This window comes from Phalacrocorax aristotelis, chromosome 2 (genome assembly GCF_949628215.1).
Source record: "Phalacrocorax aristotelis chromosome 2, bGulAri2.1, whole genome shotgun sequence".
Lineage (NCBI taxonomy): Eukaryota > Metazoa > Chordata > Aves > Suliformes > Phalacrocoracidae > Phalacrocorax > Phalacrocorax aristotelis.
In genome coordinates, this window is record NC_134277.1 from 42657224 (window position 1) to 42682949 (window position 25726).

Sequence of the window (25726 nt, forward strand, 5' to 3'; positions counted from 1 at the left end):
CAAAAATTGCCTGAGAAAATATAAAGGGAAATAATGACAATTACAATTATAATAACAAGAATAATAACTTTCAAAGCTCCATTTCCCACCATACCAAAAGCCCTTATAAAGGTGGAATTAACCTCACCTTGTATCTGGGAAGCAAGGTGAGACGCAGGGCTGAGGAACCCACACTGCTACAGCCCAACCCAGGAATACCCACCTGCAAACCTTCAGTTTGGGGGGCAGCCTCTGCTCACTCCTGGATCGCCCCCACAGAGCCTCAATTTAAAGCCTAACTACATAGACACCTGTGGGCATCTGTCGTTAACTTTGTCGAGGAAATGACTGTGAAAAGGGAAGTAAAAGCCAGTTTTAACTTCGCACACCTACTTCCCACAGCGTTGAAATGGCCAAAAGAGCGTGCACACACCAAACATTGGGATACTGAGGTTTATAGACTTCTGTAGCTATTTCTTTTCTACCTTCCTGATTGCACCATCTCTACCCTGTCACTGGGTACTCCTCCTCACTGTACGGGTGGTGTGAGGAGATAAAGGGACACTTCTGCCTATCTGCCCAGCCTCTGTGCAAGGGTAGGGTGGCACAGGCTCCCCCGGAGCATCACCTGCCCAGCATGCAGTGCTGCAAGCTCACCACGGCCTGTGGCACCGTAAGAGGGGAAAAAACCTCCAGTTTTAGCTCTCTGGGACAGACCTGGGAATAGCACCTTGTTCTCACAGTGAGCCCTGTTCTGCTCATCAGATTTCACAGCCTCATGTAGAAAACAAAGTGTACCTGGTTGCTTGTCTCCTATGGTAGGATCAGGTCCAAAAGGGCTTCCTTAATAAAACAGTAAGCTCTTGCACTAATGTTGCGCTGCTACCTTTAAACAGCGTACACTACAGCACAAAAGAACAACAAGATGCAAAGCTAAAACCCCAGCTCCACCTCTTCATTTTCCAGAGCACAATTCTTTCCTTCAAAATTCAAGTCTTTCATCAGAATTTTTGACAGATAATCAGGAAATAATAGTTTTTAATGTACTGTAATAACTGGAGCAGCTTAAGTGCTTTCTTGTATTTTAGAATAACTGGCTATACTTTCTAAATACTTATTTTTTTTTCCTTTAGTGACACATTGTTGGGGTCTTTGGTTCCTGCTTTTTAAAGTTATTTTCTGAATTATTTTAAAGTGACATAAAGATAGAAAAGTAATTAAACCTCCCTTCATAACTGATAATTTTTTTAGCATGTAAAATGTTGATGTTTTCTTCTTCCCAGAGGGAAAAGAAGGCATTAACCATTTAATAACTAGCAAAAGTTTTGGTAGGAAAAGACTCCATGTGCTGCTGTAAAGTACAATCTGATTTGAACAGCATATTATTGAGATGTCTACAAATTTCAAGGGACTAACAGAAATACCAACTGCAACAATCAAGACTCCTCATGAACACCTGCTTAGGGACTTAATTTTGCTTTAATGGGCTATTACCAAGGCTTCTCTAACAAACTCCCTTGTCCCCCCCCAATCAATTCTGGATCAATACAGACACACATGCCCTGTGTAAAGCCTTCTGTTCTTAGGACAGGATTAAAAGATTCGTTAGTTTTATGATAGCTTGGTTAAAAGATGGAAATTAAAAAAAAAAAACAAAAACAGAAGACACACATGTCCCACACAGTTTAGATCTCTTCTGCTTAACTCAGCATTGTCAAAGGTTTGACAGAAGGGAGGCAACTTTTTATTATCACAGTAATAAGGCTCTAAAGAGTCCCAAAGTCGTTGCTCAGTCTCTGTGAGTGATCAGTTAAAAGCCTGCCTAAGAGCCAGCTTCCACCAAAATGCACTGCCATTTCTTAGTGAAACTGAGGTAGTAGAAAAGAAGGGCAGACAAGCAATTCTTAAGAACAACTCTGGATTCTTTCAACCTAACAAGTACAAGAACTTTAAACAGAGCAGATGTCAGGTGTCTGAGTACTGAAATAACTTACTTTAAGCTCTGATCTAGGTCTATTAATTATTATTTATAGACTTTAACATTACGAAAAACGTATTCCTCCACTGACTTTGCAGTAGCAAGTCTTTATTTTCTCTAACCTATTCCTGAGTACTATTTTTCTTTAACCAAAAATAAGACATGGAAAAAGTCTGCAGAGAGTTCTAAATTCATTAGTTAAAACCCAACAGCAGATAAATAGCCTTAAAAAGCACTTAAAGTGTTGCATAATACAAAAACATGCACTATCCACAGCTACATTTTGTCAACAATGTGATCATGTTCTTACAGCTTCCTAGAACAGGGTTTTAAAAAATGTTTCCTTTATTATGAAATACAATGCTGTTCAAAGTATAAAATTAAGACATCTTTCTACCGAGCATATAGATTCAATGCACCAAGTGCTAATGAATAGGAAGGGGAAATACTTCAGTTTTTCACACAGTTAATAAGATTAAACAGTCCACTTTTTACTACAAAGCCACTTTAAAAGTAATAAATGGTGTTTTCTCTATCTACCTGATTACATCAGATTTGTCTGGGTTTTGCATAACTGCATACAGAAAATCTGGTCTTAATAGAAAAAGGACATTATGTTGGTACAACAGACCGCATATTTTTATTCTTTAATAATGTGATTTTAAAGAAACACAGAGAACGTATACTCCGTATGAGTCACTTTGCTTGTCTGAGTTCAGAACAAATAACACCGAAAACGTTTCCAAGTGTTTATTGGTATTTTGGGCTCTTTTTGACTCCGCTTTGCTTACTTGAAAGCAAAAGAATAAATTCTAAAAACAGGCAATGATTTAATCCTGAGGGAGCTGATATTGCACTCTGATTATCTCTCACTAACATAGTGATTAGATCAACTTTTTGGATGCAGAATAGTCTTTCTTGCACAGATATATTCTTGAATTTTCAGTCGGTTTTGCTTTGCATAATCAGAAACTACATGGTTTTCACTTAGAAGACAGTAACTCTATTAAATGTAATCATTTTCCAATACATATTTGCAGTTCTATTTTAAAAACATTTTGCCTGAGTTGCTGAGTAAACGGAGTTCACATTTACTGATAAGGAGGACTTACACAAATTGTTTGTATGTGACCAGAAACACAGCTCTAAGGTGCAGAATATATAATGACGACATTTCAGAAGAGAAACTTTCTTATCTAGCTCTCTGGTGAATAGCAAATGAACTTAATAGCCCCAGAAAGCAGAAAACAAGCAATATATTTGCAAATGTCTCTTACAGATTAAGAAAAAAGTGCTTGGAAATCCTCATCGCTCACAGAAAACCTTACAATCACCTAGCAACCTATGTTACTGCCGCTTTCAATTTTGAACAGGCAGCCTTCACATTCAAAGATGTAGCTGAGCCAACTGATGCAACTGTAAGTTTAAAGCAAAACAAAAACAAAAGCAGAGATTATTTTTTTTGTTATTTAAATAAATTGCCCCTACCTTTCTTCTGAGAGTACGATGGCGACTGCACTTGAGAAAAAGTAGGTTTTTCTTCGGTGAAATATTCAGGTTGGTTGTACTGATTCAGGGCCATGTCCATGTCAGAGTACTCGCTTTTAAACACGTTTCCAGGGTAACTACAGGTATAAGGCTGATTCACCGCCCAGGCCTGTTCCATATATATGTTGTTACTGTGCAGGACCTGAGCATCACAACTGCTGTAACCCTGATTATCTTCGATATATGTGCAATAATCAGTGGACTGCATGTAGCAATTGCCACCAGCAGCTGGGTGCACTTCATATATTTCTTGCATACAGTAGTTCATTTTGTTACCCTATCTCAGCTTCTACTTTACGTACACACACACATGCATACACACGCAGGCATGCATACACATGGAACGGGAGAGGAGCAATGAATATACACCAACAAAGTCGACTGCAAAACAGCCTGTTTTACTGATGTGCTAAAATCCTATTTATATTGGGACGGCTTGTGAACTCCCCTGCCAGTCAAACATATTGGGAAGCAGATTTATGACAGTCAAAGGTCTTAATCTGTGACTGTAAGTTAATTCCAAGAGAAGATGGCAGGCAGGTAGCAATGACCACCAGACAAAGAAGCGATGTCCCGACAACCCTCCTGTTCTCCTGTTTGTCTGGAATAATCATTTTATAAACCATTTCCAGCCCTTTCCAATATGATTAGAAAATGATTACTAAGGCGAGGACACAGTTATGTCACTGTAGTTGTCAACTTAAGTGTGAAGCATTATAAAGACTGCTTAAGAACTCCCAGAGGGGATACGCTGAAAATCCTAAAATCAATAATCCTGTTTTTCAGCATTAAACCATAGAAAATCCAATAGTGCTGTGCTGATGACCCAAGCAGTAGTCTAGTTTTACAAAATTTAGCAACTTAATCTGTCATCAGCTTTATTGATTTTGTTTTACAGAATTACATGCATGAATCTCCCCAGCCTTCCACACATTCACAATCCTCCCCACTGCCTGGTAATGCATTTACGGGAAAGCAGCTTTTCTAAACTTCAGTGATTGAGGGAGGTAATTTCTATTGAGTTAAACAGGTGGGAAACTTCAAAATAATATAATCAGCAAAAAGAACACTGCTTAAATATTATCAATAAGCTAATTGCTTTGCTATTCTGCTTTGTTATCTTTTATGTTTCAGTAACGAAGTACTTTTAGAAGTATATCTTTTTCGACAACAGACTGAGTAGAGTTAGGAGGGTTTTTTGCATATTTTGGCTCACCTATGAGCTATGAACATGCTAATGCCACTACAACAAAAACTATATGATCTTATAGTTGCTTAGTGCACCCCAAACCTCAATACAGTTATGGACCTTGTTTAATCAGCTATTCTTTTTCCTCTAAAAGAAATTCTTTTAATTTCTACTAGCTGCCATTTGTGTTTTACTAGGCAAAATATGTTTTTTCTTTACAGCACAGCTAAAATGTGGTTAAACTTGTGAAGTCGGTAACAAGACGGTATCCCTCATTAATGTCTGTTCTTATTATTAGGAAGCAGAATTATTACTGATTTGATAATGAGGTCTTAGTTTTCTTATTTCGCTTATTTTAAACAAGCCACAGGATTGCCAAAATTACCACGTAGGTTGGCCCTTTTTCATCTAGGATCTTAAGTACACATCTAACAACCTTGAGGAACATGCACCTACATGGTCCCCAAAAGTTTGGTGAAATAGGTAAGAACCGGGCATGACATGTACATATTTCTCCCTATTCGATATTGTTTAATGTTTCGGTCTAATGCAAAGAGCCAACAGAGAAATGTCCCCCCTTCCGCATAGAGCAGTAACTAACCTATATTAATAAGAAGCACTGCCAATTAGTATCTAATGTGCAGGCTAACGGAAATCAGGAGGAGTGCTTCCGAGGATCGGAGAAGTTAAAATTTGTGCATGGGTTTTTATTTTTTTTCCCTGTAACTATACAAGAAGCATCTGTAACACACATTTCTTATTAACTTGCTCAGAAAATAGTAATATATTTGGTAAGTCAAAACGAACCCTATCAAGATCAGTTCTACTGAAGTCAATGAAGTTGCTTCCAAAATGAACTACTTCTGCTAAAACTCTGATAACGTACACTACCGTCTTACTTCATTTAGCGTGCTAATAGCTACTGAAATCCCACAAGTAAACCAAAAATTAACCCTCATTTTCCATGCTGTTTTTACCAAAGATCTAACTCAAAAAATAGCCCTGTGAAATACAACAGGAAAAAGCACACAATAAAAGTTAATTTTCATTTTAGCGCAGGCCAATGATCTAGATTTTACAAAGAGTGATTTCGCCTGTGATAAAAAGCATGTCTTAGGCAAGATCTGATTTTTCAAGAATGGATGTTCAGCATGCCCATGTTTCCTAAGAAACTCTGCAGTAGCTGTTTACACAGAAACCCCTGAACCATACCCATTTATGTCATTGGCTAGTAATACTGTGGTACCGAACGTAGCGCACACAACCTGCCGAGCTTACTCCTCCCCGCTCCCCAGAAAGAAAACATTCCAGAAGTACAATACCTGGGTTGTTCATTACCACAAAACGATCTCCTGTACAGTTAACAGATATACATGTGAGAGCTTGCACAGAGGTGAGGCTGTATGACAGGTTAGTAAAGCAGAATACCTAGATACTTTTACACCACCCAGAAAAGCTTTGGAGACCTAGGCTTTAAATTCTTAGTGGGAATTTTTCCCCGTCTGGATTTGTTTTGCCAGGTGAGTCAAAATTCCTATGAATTCTCTCTTCTCTTGTTCTTTTCTCTCAATTTGATTTAGGTTTGTTATTGAAAAACTGAACAGAATTGAGGCCGTGTGTAGACAGAGCTGTCCCAGCCAGGATGGCACCTGAGGATATGGTATCTCGACATGGCACAGCCTGTGGCTTACTTTCTGTTCCAAAATAAATCCCTCAAACATTTTTTTATTTGCTATTGCTATGTCAATAATGCTTAGAAATGTGTCACAGGTACTACTTTTGTCAGAATTACTGTAATATGGCAAGGAAATTAAATTAACATGGAACTGTGAAAAATGAGGAGAAAAAGAAAAATGAATGAGAGCCTTTTCTGACAAAAAAAAAAAAAAAAAAGATAAACACTGCCAGGAGAATCGGGTTCCTTACCTGTAATGTGCTACCATTAAAGAGGTTTATAGCACTGCAGATTGTTGTTCCCTTGGAAACAAATCAGTTCAAAATACACTGCGAAGATTTAACATCCCTATTAAAACTGAAATATTCCTAAAATATTTTCATATTAATCTCTTAGGGACCAATCCTGTAGGTCCCTTTCATGTTGAATTAAATCATCTTTGAATTAAATAATCTGATAAAAGACAGGCCAATGGGGTCTTTATCACAAGTCTGAGAGTGGAGCAGAAAATAATATTAACAACTTTTCTTTGTCTTGTATTCTGATTTGAATATTAGAGTCTTTAAATCATGTCATGTGGAGCTTTCACTGCTTTCAGCAATGTAGTATCACACTTGGAATTTTACTAGTTCACAAGTGTCTGATTATGTGAACACATGGAAATTAATCACTAGCAGAAGAATATCTCCAATGCGAGCAAACAGGCCAGTGATAAACCAGAAACTTTGATACTGCAGCAGAAGAGGATCCAAAGTTTGACCCCTTAAGTGTCTGAGGTGTCACTTCATTGTATTAAAAAAGGCAGAAATTACTTGCTGAACATGAGTCTTGAATGTCCCAAAGGTTTTGAAATACTCACCCCAGTGTAAATCAGAAGCGTAGTGCAGTCAGTGATGTTAAACTGGGTGGGCAGAAGTCAGGCCAAGAATGCCTGAAAGGAGGTGTCTACAGGAGAGACTGCCTTACATGAGACCATGCAGCTCCTCATCGAATCCTGTTTTAAAAACTGTGACTAAAACTTTTAATTATGAACAACCAAATGCCCCACTAAGCTGTGCTTCTCTTGTGACTTAACTCAGTTACAAAAACCACCAAAACGAACCCACAAAAATGCTAAGGCAAGACAGTATTCCTGTGGAAGATCCTCCCCATGAACACCCCAACCAGCTGAGACGCCCGACACACACAAAAAAAGGGTCGTTCAGTGCAATCCGCTCCTGTTGTGTATCTCTGTTAGCTGGGTGAACGTGCAGCTGGCGTATTACCTGCAAGAGGCACAGTCTCCTGACTGTTTCCAAACAGTGCACCCCTGGTCTAGAGCCCTGGCTACCTCAGTGCTGCAGGCAGGGCCCCCACGCACCACTTCTAAAAACTTCGGCAGCGCCAGTGTGTGGGAAGTATTGCAGAATCATAAAAAAATTAGTCAGGGCAGAGGGCCACTTCTAAAGGACCATATGGATGGATCTTACGTTGGTTGCATTCAGGCTTTATGCATACAGGTGAATAAAAATGCAGTATTTGGTCAAAAAGATTTTCCGCGTTTGAACATGTAGTTGCAAGAATTAAACATACCTTTCTAAACTGTTATCAGTTATGTACCTTTGTATATTAGCTCCTAGTTTTATAATACATATTTTTACATGTTACAAAATAACTGTTTTATTTCCTATTTACAGATTTTTCTCGTTGCCTGCATTCTCTCAGCTACTTCTGATGAAGTTTTGGAGGGAAAAAAAAATTAAGATCACTGCTCTTCAAGGAAAAGGCAAATCCACACCTTCAGGACTCAGACCACATAACGTGGAATATATCACAGACAGTCCCTATCATTTTTTTATTATAAAGACAATATACTGAAAACTATGACAGCTGTAGAGCAGATGTACTAATGTGACTTTTGCAACACATCATTTGTCAAATACAGCTATCTCTGTGCCCACATGATGAGTTACCACCTCCCTTTCACACATGTTTGCACTACCTTATTCATTCACTTCAGGCCCTACGATCAGAGACTCAAAATGGTGCCTCAAAAATATGACTAGGCAAACTTATTGTTTGAGGAATCTATTTATTAGATTATAACATCAGTTCCAACCCTCACGGACAGCTGTATTACAGATTAAACTAAGAAAGAAAACCTCAAGCACTGGAATCCAAAATAATATTGAGCATTCACAAGAATGGAAAATGACCTCTAAATAGTATTTATCTTGTTTTGAAAACTCTACTTGTGACTAAATCATAAAGTATGTAGAATTATGGAACTCTAGTGCTGTAAAGTTACAACAGCATTTGACAGTTTCTTTTTGTTTTTGAGTGTCTCAGTGGAATCAAAGACATTAAAATTGTCATTTTGTCTACACTATATTTATTTTAGATAATGTGGCCTACACTATATTATAGCACATGATACAGCTGAGGGGAAAAAGAGCTAAAGCTTTCTGGCATAAAATAATTTCTTTGGGTTTGCAGCAGACACAGCAAGCTTCAAACTAGCTGCCCCTGGTTTAAACCTGAGAAAGAGCTTATTTACACAATAGCACACATCTTTTCTCAACATGTATTAAGTTGGTTCTTCCTCTAAAACTGCTTCTCTCACAAAACCTTCTGTATCTCGGTTATGACATGCCACTAGATTTGTATGTGACTCATAAAATGCCAGTTAGATGTGCCTTTTATTGAAACGCTTCAGACTCATTAGTCTGTTTGGATAACAAAGAATGTCATCGTTTATATTTAAATATTCAGATTCACTACAAATCCAGTTCTCCCTGAAAATATTTGACACCTTGAATAAATTTGGTTAAAGATAACGGAGCTTGCTCTTTCATGATCAAGGGTTTGTTCTTGCTTTTTCTTGCAGTATTTCCTTGCACTGTTCATGACACACGTAGGCAGCACATGGTCTTCTCAGAAAGCATTTGCTCCTTTGAGAGGTTTGCCAAAAAAACTGGCTAACAAAATTCTTGAACAGTGTTTGACAACTTTTAAGCTGGTCTCTGAGCAAATATTGCTAAGAGTAATTATAGACCTGTGACCCAGACAACCCAATTTGTTAAGTCTCCCCATATCTCATAATTGGAAGACCCTGTTAGCAGACATCAGTTAATTACACAGCTTATCTCTTGAGAAAGTAACCGTCAATACTTAAAACATGTACCTTTTCTGAGTCATTCCCTACCCCAACTCCACATGACAACTCTAAGGTAAAAAGTTCCATTTGTTCAAAAATAAAACCGAGCAGAAAGCTAGCTAATGTAGCTTGACACAACATAATTGACAGACTCTTGGGTAGGACTGTCTGGGTTTGGCAGCCTCCTGACAGCTCTTAGTAAGACCTTAAAGCGATCAACACCTGACATCTGTTAGCAAAGAGGCATTCTGAGGTAAAGAGCAACTAAATCTAAAGAAATCAGGTACTTAGACCAGTTTAACTTTTTCATGAGGTGATATCCTTCCTGACACTGTAATCTTTCCTCCTAGAGTGACGCAAGACTTAAGTAAAAGAAAACAACTTGTAGTCCCTCCCTCCCAATATGCAGTAATTATTTTTTACAAGAACAATGAAGAACTATTTATCCCAGTTTAAAAAGGAATAAAAAATAACTTAAGCACTAAATTTGTGCTAATAGCTAAGCAACTGTGATTCTTAAAAGGATTTTTTTCAATGCTGCTCTGATCTGAAAGAAAATGGTTACAACTCCCGTCTACTGAGGCAAAGAATATTCATAACAAGAAGTTCCATTTATTTGAGTTCTGCCTGTGCACTTACTGAGGCTTTGCGGATGGTTAATAATAAGAAAGAAGAAAAAGCAAAGAACACAGCCACAGGTGAGAGGTGAACACCCTGAAAGTAGGAAAGAATGCTTTCGTTTGTCTTTGCATTTTTAAGGTATCAAGGAGATGCTTTATTTAAAAAGGCCAGGTTCAAAAAAGATTTTTGATCAGCTTATCCAGACCATAAAGAGAGAGACAAATAAATTTTTAAAGGACTAAAATTATTTTCCATCAGGTATCACACATAAAACCCCAGTAAGTACTCATCACATTGTTACCATGGCTCTTCACAAAGCTATTAAGCTGAATAAAAAGGAATACTAAAAATCACAATTATCCCTGTTGAAAAAAAGAATAATTACAATTTTAAAAATTTCTAACAAGAAAACGCTCCCCACATAAAATTGCTTTTACCAACGGCCAAACCTCTGACCATAAACAAAGATATAACAACCTGTTTGGTTTTTTTTTTTTTTTTTAAATACAGCATTTGCTGTGCTCTGCACAATAATGCCAGTTACCTTTACACTTTTTTTCTTCTTTTTGGTATTCCTGGGCACTTGACATGACTTGAAAGTTTGCTTTTGTATGGCCTGGCTGTAAAATCGTGCTAGTCCAAGTTGAAGCACATCGACATTGCGAAAGCTGCTGTCCATTCCTCTGGATACCGTAATTTTTGGAGTGTCTTTTCCTACAGAAATGGTTTTCCGCTATGCCCACTACATTCCATTTCTGATTTCTGTCAGGAAGGTGAATCAGTCTGTCCCATGACAGGAGGCCACGTCCTGGATGTTTGGCAAAGACTGCAGGGCTACAAACTGTTGGCATTGCCAAAAGCTTGCTCAGGTGTGGAGTTTTGGAAAGCAAGCGGTTCCCCAGCGCTCCCGACGGCATGGTATTCCCGTGCATCTCCACTTGACTGCACTGATACAATGCGGAGCCTTTCAGCCATGCCCGTTCAGCCACCATAACTCCCCTTCGGTACAGGCAAATATAAATTTTTCCCGTCTGTGAAGCCTGAACAAGTAGGCAGATCTACGTGGACACGCTAACCCTAGATGTAACTTTCACAACATCACAACTACAACATGGGCCTCAGGGCAAGTTACCACCAATTTATTGCCTTGCTCATATGATCATTTGAGGTCTTGTAGGTCGAGGCTGGTCGTGAATAATTTTCAGATACTTAAAACACAAAACATCAAGGATTCAGCCTTGTTTGACTTTGCTCTTATCGTAGGCTGACCTGAGGGACACTCTGTTACCTAAGTGTGACATTCTTATGTGGGCATGCTTAGCAGTTCCGCTTTTGCTACCTACTGCCTTTCTCTAGTTGCGGTCACAGCAGAGTATCAGAGACACTAAATTTATCACAGGATTTTGGACATTTGGATCCAGTGTAGACAGTGAACATCACTAAAACGGCATGATTTGATCCAACTGATCATAATAATTAGGCAAATTTATTTATTCTTCAATACAGCAAAAACTGAGGTACCACTAGTTGATAAATCTGTAAAACTAAATATAGCCCATTTTCTATTTTTGGGTACCAAAACTAAATGCTGTAGAAATGACACATCAGAGATGATATTCCACATTTAAAGAAATTATTTTATTCTATATGTATCAAAATTCAAATACAAAATAGCTTTCTAACTTGCATATAGAAAATAGCAAATTCCAAACATTCAGTGACTGATATCCACTGTGGTTTTAATCATAGCAAAATTCTGCTATCTTAATGGACCTAAGAGCTAATTTTAAATACATTTCATTCAGTAAAATCATTCATATAGATATGAGTAAATGAGTGCATACTAAGTCAGTAATTTGCTGATTAAAATTATTAAAAATAACTTTGGATTTTAGTTACCAGATCTACCATACTGTTGCTGTTTCTGAAAGTTTTGTCTTATGACTTCTGTTAAGTGGAACACTGATAGTATAGGACATATTCAGAAGACTTGATTATGGTTACTAAGAAATACTGTTATCCTGTGTTAATCCCTGATAGTATATATAGCTTTCCTCAACACTTTATTTAATTTTAAATGCAAATGCATACCTTTTTTTCTGCTGGGAGTATAAGCTCACCTGATATTGAAGTTAAAAGTCCATTCCTTCTACTCACTGTATCTCAGCTGGACATTAATAACATGAATTTGTATGAGAAACTGCCTGGCGTTACAGACTTCGAAGCATAGGGCAGGTAAGTTACCTACAGAATCTGCTCTTACTTACCTACTTCTGGCTTTATAGATCTGCTCTTAGTTCAGACTTGGTTTTCTTAGTAAAATTAAAAACTAACTTTAAATGCAGGTAATCTGGCAAGAGAATATCACTTGTGGGAGGATAATCAGATTTAAAATAGAATAGTGACAGTAACCCAGAAAATACTAGGCAATTAAAAAAAATTAAAATAACAGAAGATAAACTACTTTTTTTCACAATTTGAACACTTTTATATCTTCTAGACTTCATAATAAAATCAAACTCAGAGGCAGAGACTGGATTGTTCTGGTAAGACCCTCTGGGAGCTGCACAGAACTTCCCTGTAATATCTGAACTGAGCTTGGTCACTTCACTCTCCTTGGCACGGAGAGGAGCTGTGGACTATAATGCACCCTTCCACCAGGCTCTGTGTAACCTCAGATAACATACCTTTCAGTACAAGGCTACTCTCCTCTTCCTTGTCTTCCTTCATGTTCTAGTTATCTTCCTGCATGGATAATATTGCATCTTTATAGAAATGCAAGAGTCAGGCATGTGCAATATATATATTCAAAATACAGGCATTTTTCTAACTCTCTCATAAATGGATACTTCTACGCTTTGTTGACTTCTTGAGCAGACCACTGACCCCACACAGTTCTCGACCTTGTTTAAAAGAGTCAGTTATATCCTTAGTTACTCAGTTCTTGCTATGAGTCCTGGAAATGAGATCAGTGATTCATAATCCAGGCTATTCAATCTTGTTTGGCAAACATTTCTGTATCTTTCTGCCAAATTTTATCTCTGATATTAAAGGCCATCTTTGCTGTCTTTTAGCCTATGTTATGTGGATTTGCTCTATGTTTGATTTTAATTAAAAATCATACACTCATCGCAACAGTAAAACTTCTGTTCCCCAAGGATTCAGAGAGGCCGTCACACAGGGCTTACAGGTTTTTAAGTTTAGCAAGGGACTCTAAAACCATCCTTAACTTAAAAAATAAAATTAAAACATATTTTCCAACTTCTGTGTTTGCAAAGCATCTGTGGCATTTTAGAATACGATTCCAGACACATTTAAACTATGAGAAGAAACTGATTCTATCATAGCTTTCATCATTTGGAATTTGCCCGGGCAGAGTTTACAAAGGCTACCCCAACATCAAACATCTTTATCCTCTCTTTTCCTTTTAGTTCCCTCTGAAATTTGTCTCAGTATTTTGACTCCTATGCTAGCTACAGTTTATTTAATTTTACAAGCTTCCCCTTTATTTCACAAGTTTCCTTCAGTCAGCAGGGACATTTTACATTCAAATTTTGCTAGATGAGGATTAAGTTGTAAGGAACTACCACTGAGGGGGTCTTGTATTTTCTCTTTTTCTTATACTTCCTCTACTGTAGTGCAGCAGGTATGTATGTCCTAAATTACCATTCAGCTTATTAAAATATCAAATTACAGTTTCACTACAGCACCACGTTATTTATGCTACTCCTTTTGTTTTAACATATCTTGCCTAAATTTCTCAAAAGCTTTTTTTTTTAATCACAACAGAGAATGCAGTTTAAATCTCCTACATTTGCTCTTGGTTTTGTCAAACCAAAACCCTTGATAAAGGATGATAATGTAATTTTGCCTGAGCTCCCTAATTGTAAGAGAAGCATCTCTTCCTCTAGCTACTGTTCAAATGGCTATAATCAAGGCAGAAAGCAGTACAGCCTACTGGGATGAATCACGACTAAAACCACAGGTCCTATTTCAGAGTAAAGAGGAACTAATAAGAAGGGGCTAGAGCTCTTGTCAACATAAGTAAAGGAATCATCAGGTAATTTCAGAGATACAAAAGCAGCACATTGTAGCAGTAACTGGCATCTGAGCAGTCAACAGGTCAAAAGATGTTCTCAAGTTCCCAACTGACTGTCTTTAAAGGTAAGTTTGTTTTATAGAAGCAGAAAAATTGTAGTAGATTAAGTGCCCATTTTGCTAAACTAAAAGGCCAGGTGAGGAGAATACCTCAGAATTGTTTATTACAGGCAAAGACAAAGACTCCTAATGGGTGATGGTAAAGGTTGGCCTGTCCTCAGATATGCAACGTTATCTGAATGTCAGTATATAAAGGACTATAAAAACAATGGAACAATTAATTCGTTTTCATCTCATTATATGCTTTTTTCCCTACTGCTTGACTAGTATCTGCCAACAGTTGTAAAGAGACACAAAAAGCCTCTTCCTCCTTCAGTCCATCTCAAGAGAAGGGAGTCATAACTTGTTTCTTCTGGAAGGACAGGACGTGATAGCCAGCCAGCCAGGACAACAGCATTTCTTGCTGGAATAAGCTGCGTACCTATCCTGAACTTCGACCGTGACAAAAACTCAGGGTGCACAGCAGGCGACCAAAAAGCACACCGAAAAGGCTGCCTGTTCGCTGTGCTCACCACAACAGCCCTAGAGGCACCACATTAAATCCTCCCTGCTGTGACCTGAGCGCTACACCCATTTTTCCTCACTTGGGATCTGCTCTGCAACACCCAAGCACCCAAGACTGGCATTTGTATTACCGTTATTACTATTACTGCTTCATACTGCAGTAGCTCCAGTTGACAGCCAGACCCATTGGTGATGAAAGCTGCTGTGTGGCCACACAGGCAATCAGTCCCTGGTCCTCAGAGACTACATTGCTCACGCTCTTTTGGGGAGTGCAAACATTTCTTTTTCACCCTCAGCAACAGGCTATTGCTTAGTTTCGAGGCAAAAGGTAAATCAACAGTTCCAGAATGTCGGAGGATTGCTATTTTTAGTTACAAAGACACCTCCTCTCACAACAAAAAGTTATTTTACATTCCAAAACTGCTCACAGTCTGGAAGAATTTCAGCTTGTAGCTGATCAAAATAGTAGCAGTAGGTGAGTATATTAGCAGTCCCTAAATTGCCATTAACTTACTTGATTGCAAAACAAAAGACTGACAAAAGTGATTCACATATAAAGTTTTGCCGCTTCTCATATTTGAAGTTTACTGCAAACAGAGCAGCAAGGGCAACAGCACTTTACTGGGTTGTTTTTAAACATTAAAGTATGCAAGCATCTAAGGACATTGAAGTGGGTTGGCTTCAGAGAGATCAACTAAGGCAAATGTAATCAGGATTAGGACGGAGGGGTGCATAGTAGGTTGATCAAGCAGCCTAGCTTTGCATGGACCCAGTCCAATAACCCTAGATGATTTTTACCTAATGACTTAAAAAAAAAAAGCAAGCAAGCTACAATTAAAGGACATCTCCCCAGCAAAATTAAAACCTGATTCATGTTTTGTGCAAGCATTTTAAAGCAGACAAAGTAACTACAAGTAAAAGCATGTAAAGTTTTCATGTGCTGGGAATGATCAAACTATCTGTGCCAGATGAGGCTAAGGTTTCATTTCTTCTCATTAAAGTTGTTGTCAGTTCACAGCATTTTATTTTTTTTCCTTTATTTTGCTTCTCCTCTCCTTTCTCCTTTCCCTTCCTTCCCTTTTCTCCCATACAACACCATAGCATTTTCTTCTTATTTTTCCATATCAAACAGGGAAACACTTCACAATTGAGTTTTAAACTTTTAAACTAGGTTTTAAACTTTTAAACTAGGTTCATGTGATCCTTGAATAAGCAGAAGGATGGGGCACAACTAATACAGACTAGCCAGGTTCTTCTTTTATAAATATGCAAACCCTGCCTTCATATAATGTGTGAAATAAAACCTTTGAGTATATGTGATTTCTTTCCTAAATTTTAAAATGTAAAAATGACAGTGACTATAAGTATAAAACGTACAATGAGAGGAAGGGACTCTAGCAAGTGGAACTAGTGATGTCTACTGAAACCACTAGGTGGTTTCCAGGATTTCACAAACATGTGTATGTGGATGTTTGTGGAAGTAAACAAAGTCAGAATTATTTAATGCAGGACTGTTGTATTGTCGCTCTCTTTAACAGTGGCAATATTATAAAATATTTAAATACTACCTTTTAGAATATGGCTTTCAATATAAATTAAATTTCACTATTTTCAAACTATCTTTTGGACAAAGATTACATCATCATGGAAGAAGAGTGCACAGATATTACAATAACCTTTGTAAAGAGTTTTTAATGTGTAAGAAAAGGTAACATTAAGAAACTTGCAATATACAGTGTAATAGCTTTATCCTTGTTCTTGCTGACAGTTATCTTAATGAGCTCCTCAGTGTGAACCAGTGTAATTGCTTTTTAAAAACACACTGAATTTCTATTAACTATTAAAGTAATACTAGATATATACTTATCTCATCAAGAACCTGGGCTTGACATTATGCTCAATTTTCTAAACATAAGAAAAAAAATAATCAGAGGAAAAGAATACTCAGAAGAACGTGACAGCTCACCTGTAAGTTAACCAGAGGCAGGTTCTGAGCACAGAGAAGCAAAAGGTTCAGGGTTTTGGTATGTAAAGAGCTATCTGAAACCCTCTGCTTAGAGAAATTAAGAGCGGTTGTGTTCTCAAACATGGAATCTTGTGACAACTACAGATACAATAAAAATACTGAAGGAAACAAATTACCAAAGCTATATGGAAAAAAGCAGTAAGATACCAGGATACACAATGGAACTCAAAGGTGATGCTAACCAATACAGTCACGTAGATGATAAAAGCATTTGACCCTCACGTAGTTCTGTACCATGCATGGGAGGGAGTTTTTCTGAGAACAAGGTATACCTGAGCACTGTGCAAACCACAGGGCTTGCCTGGTCGCTGTTCTCCAACAGGAGCCATAAGCAGATACCCAAGGAAGAGTAAGAACAAAGCAAGCATATATGAGAGTTCCCACCACTAGCCTCCCAATCCCCAGCTACTCCTCAACTGAGGGGATTGCCTGAACCCCTGCAGCCTATCTAAACTGTAGTAACACCCGAGGTATCTCTCTTTGAAGTACAGCCCAGTCTCCTCCTGCATTCACAACACCCTTTGGCAAGGAGTTCCAGTATCTGTCTCTCTTTAATGTGCCAAACCACCTCCCTCTGCTTTAAACCAAGATTAATTTGATGCCCAACAGACAGCATTCCACATCTCCAGGACCCATTTTGCAGACTAGTGCTTGTGTGAATATGGGAATGTTAATGGATTTTTACTCTCTTCATATTGTGTTAGGTAATTCTCTTAATGCCTGGGAACCTACTAAAATAAAAGTGAGAAGCCAAAACACCATTTCCAGATTATGGATCAAAATACCATAAAACAGATCTTTAGAAACTTGAAGTTAGAGTGAAACCATTTGGGAAATCACTCAAATCACTTCCAATCACTACCACTGTTTTGTAAAATCCTGATTCTGAGTACTGTTTCACCATGAGCTTTCAAATCAGTTGACATGGTCTTTCCTCAATGCCATGTTAGACATTCCACCCCTCCCCATTGAGGAATGGACAGTGTATTTGACCACTGTTTACTAACAGCAAATCCTGGGGACCTATGCACATAATTGAAGCTCTTTGTTTTTTCAAGATGATTAAACAGTTCAAGCTATTTTAGTTCTAGAATTGCTTAAAGGGAGACCCTGTACCTTGAAATAACACACCCTGTTCAAGGACTGAGGTTTGAGCAATGGCCGGGTAAAAAAAGAGACACTAAACACAGCAGTCTTCACAAATGTATAGTTTGTGAAAGACAAAAACCAATAAATAAACAAATAAAGTTTGCCCAAGTAATGCAGTCAAAGGCATCATCAGAAAGAAAGACAAACTGGGATGTGAGGAGAGAATTCTTTAAAACTTGAAATAAACTGAAGCTTGGCATAAGTCTAAATAGTTTTCAGACATGTGGTCATATACGTAACAAAGCAGATTGGAAAGTCTGGCCTTCACATTTTACAGCCTTTAAATATTTCCTTAAACTTTGTCTTCTTTTATGATGAACATTATAGCAAATCTAATGCTCTTAAAGAACATAATCAGAAATGCATTTAGGGAATACAAAACGTATTTTGTTTACATGCAAATAACTGGAAAATGCCTGAATGGATACTATAGTTCATCATCAGTACGAAAAAATTACAGTCCTCTCTAGATATAGGACTGCATGTCAAGGACAAGTAGCGTTAAGTTCACTGCTCTGACATACAGTCATCAGAAGAACTGAGTAGCAGTCTGTGGTCAGGCTGATGAAGACCACAAAATGGTGGGCTGCAACTCCTGTGGCAAGCACAGCAGTGTGTTTTATTTTATAGGCTACTGGAGAAGACTTAGAAAAAACAAAAGGACATTTTGGGTTTTTTAGTTAACTATTTAAAAAAAGTTTTTGCCTGCAAAATTAATAGGTATGTTTTATATTGACAACATTATGCACTCCTAACTGATGGCAGCAGTTTTACACAGTGTTACACAGTCTAAGAACGATACCCAAAATTTCAAACACAATAGTCTGCTTCCATCAGAAATAAATTTCAGAAAGACGAGTTAACAACAAGAAGTCCCTCTGGTTTAAATAAAATGACTATAGAAAGGGACTAAGTATACTGATGGATTATTGAAAAAAAAAAAATAGAAAAGGAAAAAAATATCAGCACTAACATAACGAAACACACTTAAGAAAATGGCTAGCAGATGTTGTAAAGCTAAAAAAATATGTGTTTGTTTTCTCTGTTCTTTGTGAAATCTAACCTGATGCAAATTTTTTTGAAAAATGTGTGTATCTTATCCGGAAAATACAGCAGGTATGCATGTGTTGTAAATACCAAACTTAAACACCTAGACATAAGATCTTTGTCTTTCTCCTCTAGAAGAAAAAAACCCGCTCTTCAGAGACCCTTTTTTCCCCCCATAATGGGAAAGAAAACCCCAACACATTATTCAAGAATTGCATAAAAAATTTAAACATTACAAAATGTTATACAGACTACTTGCCTTTTGAAACTCTTGTATTTATATGGCACTTTCTGAAAGCACTTTTTTAAAACATTAAAGTTTAAATTGAAAAAGTTAAAATTAAACCAGAATGTCTGTAACCTAGAACTTACCAAGTGTGATATTTTTAACTGCATATTCAAAAATACGCTTCTAAGTAATAAGAGCCATCATGGAGTGATTCATAGCTTCATGCAAAAACATCCCACAATATAAATCTTGTTAACCTTTTGAAAATCCCCAAAAGCTCATTACAAAGCTGCTGAATCCTGGCATAACAAAACCTTATATTAAAGTATTTACTGTCCTAAAAAAGTCCATTACTTAAAAGAAATAATACACTTGAGTTAGTCGGATTTTATCATGGTCTGGCAGACAAGAAGTGTCAGACAGTGATGTATGTAAAATTAAATTATCCTAGCAAAATCACTATAGAAATTCAGGAGAAATAATTTCTCAACTGATGTTACACAATATACTGTTTTCCATCTGAATTAATGGCAAGTTTACAGGGTAATGAGCATTACAATAAAAAGACTCATGAAGAAATGGTGGTACCTTTCCTATCCTACTCCTTTTCCCAAGTTCTAGGAAACTACATGCAAAACCCTTGAAGACAGTGGTTTTCAAATGGATTTGTTGCACAAAAGCTGATGACATTTCTTCTCCAAACGAGTGACCTGTTACAAGAATGCTGCATATTAAATTCTACTTACTGAAAATATGCATTTATGACATTTAAATTATATTCCCTAATGTAAGCACCTAATTTCATTACAATTCCTATCTTGATCTAACTTTACAGTCATTAGCAAATAGAACAGTGTGAATATTTGAGAGTAGAAGCACAATGTCTGAGTCGATTATGAAACTCCAAGTAAAAGCACAGTAAAACGCTGGCCTTACTGAAGTCAGGGAAAGAGCTGCTGTAGACTTCACTGACACCACTATTACATTCTCTACATCGATCTTCATCTGCCATGAAGATGAAATTAATGAGATTTCCTGTGTTCTACAAACACTTTTTCCAGGTTTTTACAACCCATTCTTGAATTCCTTCTTCAGTTCTCACTCCAGTAAATGAAGTAAGACGAAGATCTGTCTCGGGGCTTGTCCTACATTTTGGGAGAAAATGTACAGAAGGAAGCCTTCAGTGACAGATTATTGCCAGTGAATAATGATTATTGCCAATGAATAGCAATGTGAAAGCCAGAACCTTCACTACAGTATTTAAAAAGCAAGAATTTTCAATGGACTACGTTACACACTTATTTATTTGAAAGTACTATCTTCTCAATGAGAAAAGAATACTTTCCAGCTCTTAAATTTCCCTATTCTATTGTGCATGTGCATGGCAGAAAGACTTGCAGTTATTGCTAAGATAGTAGTAATTTTTAAAATGCTTATAATGTTCTTTCTCAGTGGACAGTAATTGCTGTTGCCAACTGTAAAGCTGCTTATGAACTATGGGGGGAGCATCCACTTAGCCATTTTCCACTTATCTCTATTTAAAAATAAACCCCCCAAACATATTTTACTTATATTCCCTAAATGCATTTTTGATGTTGTTCTTCAAAAGCATCAGATCTGCCGCAGCGTTTTTCATAAGAGACAACAAACATTTTTAAAAATCACGTTTCAAGACAGGAAAGCGAAACTTTCAGGTTTGCTTTGTTACATTCATGTGTGTGATCACTCATCTGAAAACTCTTTAATTTAGGGATGTACCAAGCTTCAGTTTAAGAGAACAGAATGCGTTTGTCTCAGGCTCAGTACTCAACTGCAAGACATATTTTGTCCATTATCCCCCTCCTTTATCTCCATGTTTGCTCATCATTTCAGTTACACGTATGTAACACTGGTTAGGCAAGTTTTGACACTTAGAACTGGCAGACCTGCAAAAGTATACTGACAAACAGTGTCTACAAAACCTGTAGGTCCAGCTTTTCACTTGTCAGCTTCTAATGTCATCAAGTACCCAATATTAGGTGTTCATTAACTCCATCTGTATTGCTGTGAGAACTCTATTTTGACTGCATTCTAAGAAAAAGGAAGAGTAGTTTGGACTTCATTAACTCAACATTTGCCTTTCATTTTTATCTTCTTGCTTGCAAAAATCGTACCTGGTGCACTCATTTTGCGTTTTATTTTTCATTTTATTCACTTTTAATTAAGGGCTTCTACACTTCTGAAATGCTCCCATGCTATCTGTAACTTTGAAGTTCCCAAAATGATCTTGGAAATCTTCAACTCTTTCTTTGTGAAAAAGCTATAAGCACATACAGTTACACACATGTGCCATAAAATAACCAGACCAGTATATGTTTTTAAAGCTGAGATATCAAAATATTCAAAATATTTTTCCTATGGCAACTGCAAAATGTAGTAAAGCCTAGCTTTACTACCAAAGGCCAAATTCTACAATCTTCTGTCAGAAAAACTTCTCTAGATTGCATTAGAAACTGGAGGCTTTTGGGAAGTGCCTACAAGAGGAGAATTTTTACTGCAGTAAAAATGTAACATATGGGCAGAGAAATTATCTATCAAAAATCAGAATAATACAGCCTATTATTTTAGGCAACCAGTTTGGTTTTGGATTAGATTCTGCTCTCGTATTCCAGTGACTCAGTAACAGAATCTAAGCTATCATTTTCATTCATTAGGAAAGGAGTCCTGTCTGGCTCTTGATGGTGGTTTTTATGCAGTTTTTATAGAGTTTGAGAGATTTTTATTTCATCTATGCTTCTTTTTCACATTCACACTCATGTAGGGAATTTAATTCCTATAATGAGAAACAGAGGATATAAACTGCTTATAATGAAAAGTGCTGGACACCTACAGCTGTACCAACAGTCATCTTCTGCAATAAACCTTTCCCTTCGCCTGGCCATTATTTTCTTTGCACATACTTGTTCTGCCCACTTCTTTCAAAAGAAATGCAGAAAATGTAGGTCCTTCCAATTAGGCTTTGTGTTTCACTGAGCTTAGCAGAGCTGCCCTGCCAGGGGGAAGTCTAGGGAGCCAGGTCTGGTTAGAGTGCTACTGGGAATTCTCCATAAAACCCCTCTCCATAGGAAGCGACACCCGGAACATAAAAGGGCGAGGATAAAGTGGGTACACTGCAATTCCTTCCCCATCTCTTGTCATCACATAGCACAAGCTACTAATTGCCCCCTCCAAAACCACAGCAAAATCAAGCCCTGTAGTAAAAGGTCAAAAAACACAGTTTAACATGAGACAGAAGAGAGCACAAGAGAGAGCTGGAGAGACCGAGTTACATGTCAATGCTTTTAATTTATTCCAAAACAGGTATTTGCTAAATGAAATTATCATGCCTAGAATGCCTGCAGAAGAATGCAAAAACATTCTAGTGGGCCCTGCCAATGCAGCCTAGGGATACTAACTCCTTCCTGATCCTCATGTAGCAGTGATGCTAATCCAGAGCCTGACACACCAGCCAAGGGTCAGGTATTCCACTTCATTCCACAAGAAGCCTCAATGCCCTCTGCCTCCATCTTACATTGATCTGTGCCTAACCTCCACATCAACGGACAGCAAAGAAACCATAAAAACAGAAGTAAAATCTTTGGCACATCTTTGCATATTATCAAATAATACCTTTTGCTACGAAAGCATGCATTTAAATAATACACTGTTTCTCCCCATGAATTTTACTCTCTACCTCAACTTAAAAGACCAGCTACTTCCCTAAACTTAGAAGACCAGCTTCGCTGGTGAATGTAGCTTGTTGGCCAATAAAAAGCATGGGATCCTTCTAGAGAAAAGAAAAGGATATTTGACCTGCCCGGTCAGTAAAAATAAACTGTCCCTTGAGCATAACACCAGGAATTCACTCTTGTTTGTCATGACTTCCCCTGTGTAGCACAGGCTGTATTTTACACACAGGGTTTTAAAAGGTCCCATTTATGGCATTTGGCTCTTGATATATGCATTGACAGAGTATCAGCAGAACATTTTCTTTTCTTATGCAGTTTGATGAATACTAAACCAAATTCCGAAAGTCTGAAACTCTCCAGCTATCTTTATGATCTCCACATAATAACTATATCTTTTTAGACACCCTGTTCTGGGATTAGAATATACGGGTTTTTTCAACACAGCTCATTTATGTATAGCCTTCAAATGCTTTGCAACTGGCAGGGATAACACAGTTAAGGGACATAAAATGCTTAATGGTCATTTCAACTCCAGATCTTCAGCCCACCTGCAGACCTAGTCAATTATTATCTGAAAAGTACTGGGTAATCTTTGTCAAATGAATTTGACTGTCTCACTTTGAACCTCAGGGGATATGTACATGTTACAAAATAACTTAGGCCAACAAACTCAGCAGAAACCATCACTGCACTGGCAGTTTCAGCAGACATGCTCTAAGTTGGAATGTGTGTTTAGAACAAAATACAACTTTGTTTCTGAAGGCAAATGAAGCAGGGTGAGAGTTTCAGAGGAAAAATGTTGGGAATTACTATATGCCCCACATCTCTATGCTCTGGGTAGAGGAAAGATTTCAATTCCCATCACCAATGCATTCAGAATTTGTTAAAGCAGTATTTTGCAGTAAATATTTAATAATAATCACTCCAGCAAAGCAAGAAACATTGCATAGATGCTCTTACAAAATATGATTACCTGACATACTGCTGGGAGTTATGGATATGTAATCATTCTTGTTCTTCTTCCGTCACCAAAGTCACCTGCCAAAAAAAAAAAAAAAAAAGGAAAAAAACCCCATGTAATATGTCCATAAAGGCAAATCTGCAAAATACCATTAAAAATTAAACAGGATGGAACATTTTGGATCTCGAATACCAGGGTCCGCGTTTGATGGCTTAGCACATTAAATTAAATGCACCTTGCTGAACTGCACGAGGCAACGAATGCAAGTCAGGTCCAAACCCTGGTGGACTGCAGAAGCTGTGGGTAACAAGGATTTGGAAGTAAGGTCAAAAAAGCTGGTGGCTACTGATGCAAAAAAGAAAAAAAAAAAAAAGTGCTTCTGCCTACTTCATGGAACGCTTTCCCTTAATTTTTTGCAGAAGTTCCTTTGGGTCTAATGTGTACTTCAGGAGCTTACTTTCAGTTTCTAGTGATACATGCCTATTACTCTCCACTTCAGTAAGAACAGAGGATTCAAAGGAATTAGAAATTCTCTGTCTGCAGTTACAGCGATTCTTCTTCAATCATTTGAAACTCAGAAGTCTATCAACTTTTACGAAGTTTGGAAATGTAAACAGTAATTTTACTCATTTGATAAAAACCTAATTCATATGTACTTAAGTTTTGAACAATGGCATCTATTTTATTACAGAGATAACTGCAGATGTGAGGAACTGGATTTGGCATCCTAAAGTCATGGTTTTAATATTTAGAGTGCCTCCCCCATGCGTATGGCAGTGCATACACACTGACATAGTAACTATACTCCTTTTCTGTTTGGTAACAAAGACTGAAGCCCTACAAGCTAATTTTGTGTCAGGAGATAAAATCTTCCTTCGGCAGTATCTGTATTTATACTAGCCAAAACATTTTTCAAAGAGAGGTATCGCAGGCAGCGTGCCCTCGTTCAGCCACCCCAGCCCAAAACACAGTGCCCAGTTGGGTGATCCTGGCTCACTGCCTAGTTTAAGCACCAACAATCCAATCCGAGCAGGGACAATCCTAAAGACATTACTCCAGAATAGAGACAAGATCTCATTAGAATTTTTAAATAAGAAATCCCAGGCCTATCACTGACCCCACTAATGCCAGTGGAAAACTAGCCCAGGATCAGGGGCACATTCTCTTGATCGTCAGGAAACATGTATGTTAATATTAGCATGCAAGTGACATTTTATAGGGGAAGTAGAACCTCTCTTGGATTGGCCTGATCCGCATTTTATGTTAAGAAACTGTCCTTTGGCCTTTGTTAACGAACTTCTGGTTTTTATTTCTCTCCATCCATTCAGCACCATAGCCCTGTCTGTGTTTCCTCTCAGCCGCTGTCTCCTCACACAGGGAGCATTTCCCTTCCTTATCCTTGAAATAAATATCCCCCACCGCCAGCAGGCTGAAAGGACATGGAGCACATCTGCTCTCTTTAGGCACAGGCTACAACACTAGAATGAGAAAGCAGGTGAACTGCAGCAATCACATGTACCGTGTAATTAATGTATCTGGGACGCTGGCCGGTGGTTTCACCTAAGCTCTTCAATCCCACCCCCACGCCCCCGCCAGCGGTACACCGGCGAGGGCTGAGCCCTCCCGGCACCTCAGACACCAGAGGCTTTGGAGCCACCCTCCAAAGGCTCCAGAAGATGGCGGAGGGACGCCCCCGCCGCGCTCCGCAGGCCCCGCACCGCCCCAGCCCCTCGCCCCAGGCGCCACATCGCCTCCCCGCTACTCGAGCCGGGATGGAAGCCAGCGCCTTCCCCCGCGGCCCCAGAAGCCTGGCTGCCCA

The 25726-nt window shown here is 38.1% G+C and overlaps 1 protein-coding gene and 1 long non-coding RNA gene across 10 annotated transcripts in view; one reads left to right on the plus strand and one right to left on the minus strand.

Moving 5' to 3' along the window:
- The window catches only part of THRB (thyroid hormone receptor beta), a 180727-nt gene that overhangs the window by 28199 nt on the left and 126802 nt on the right, over positions 1-25726 (minus strand). For 8 of the 9 annotated variants that reach the window (XM_075083250.1, XM_075083245.1, XM_075083246.1 and 5 more), the window contains one exon: positions 23920-23984. In XM_075083250.1, the coding sequence (XP_074939351.1) occupies positions 23920-23926 (7 nt within the window). In that variant the 5' untranslated portion in view covers positions 23927-23984. Of the gene's footprint in view, positions 1-10670; positions 17697-23919; positions 23985-25726 lie in introns of those variants that run through there. The other variant, XM_075083252.1, reaches the window with a different exon arrangement.
- Positions 5997-8737, plus strand: LOC142052725 (uncharacterized). Its single transcript, XR_012658955.1, has 2 exons — positions 5997-6214; positions 8046-8737. It is a non-coding gene; the product is annotated as an uncharacterized LOC142052725 (long non-coding RNA).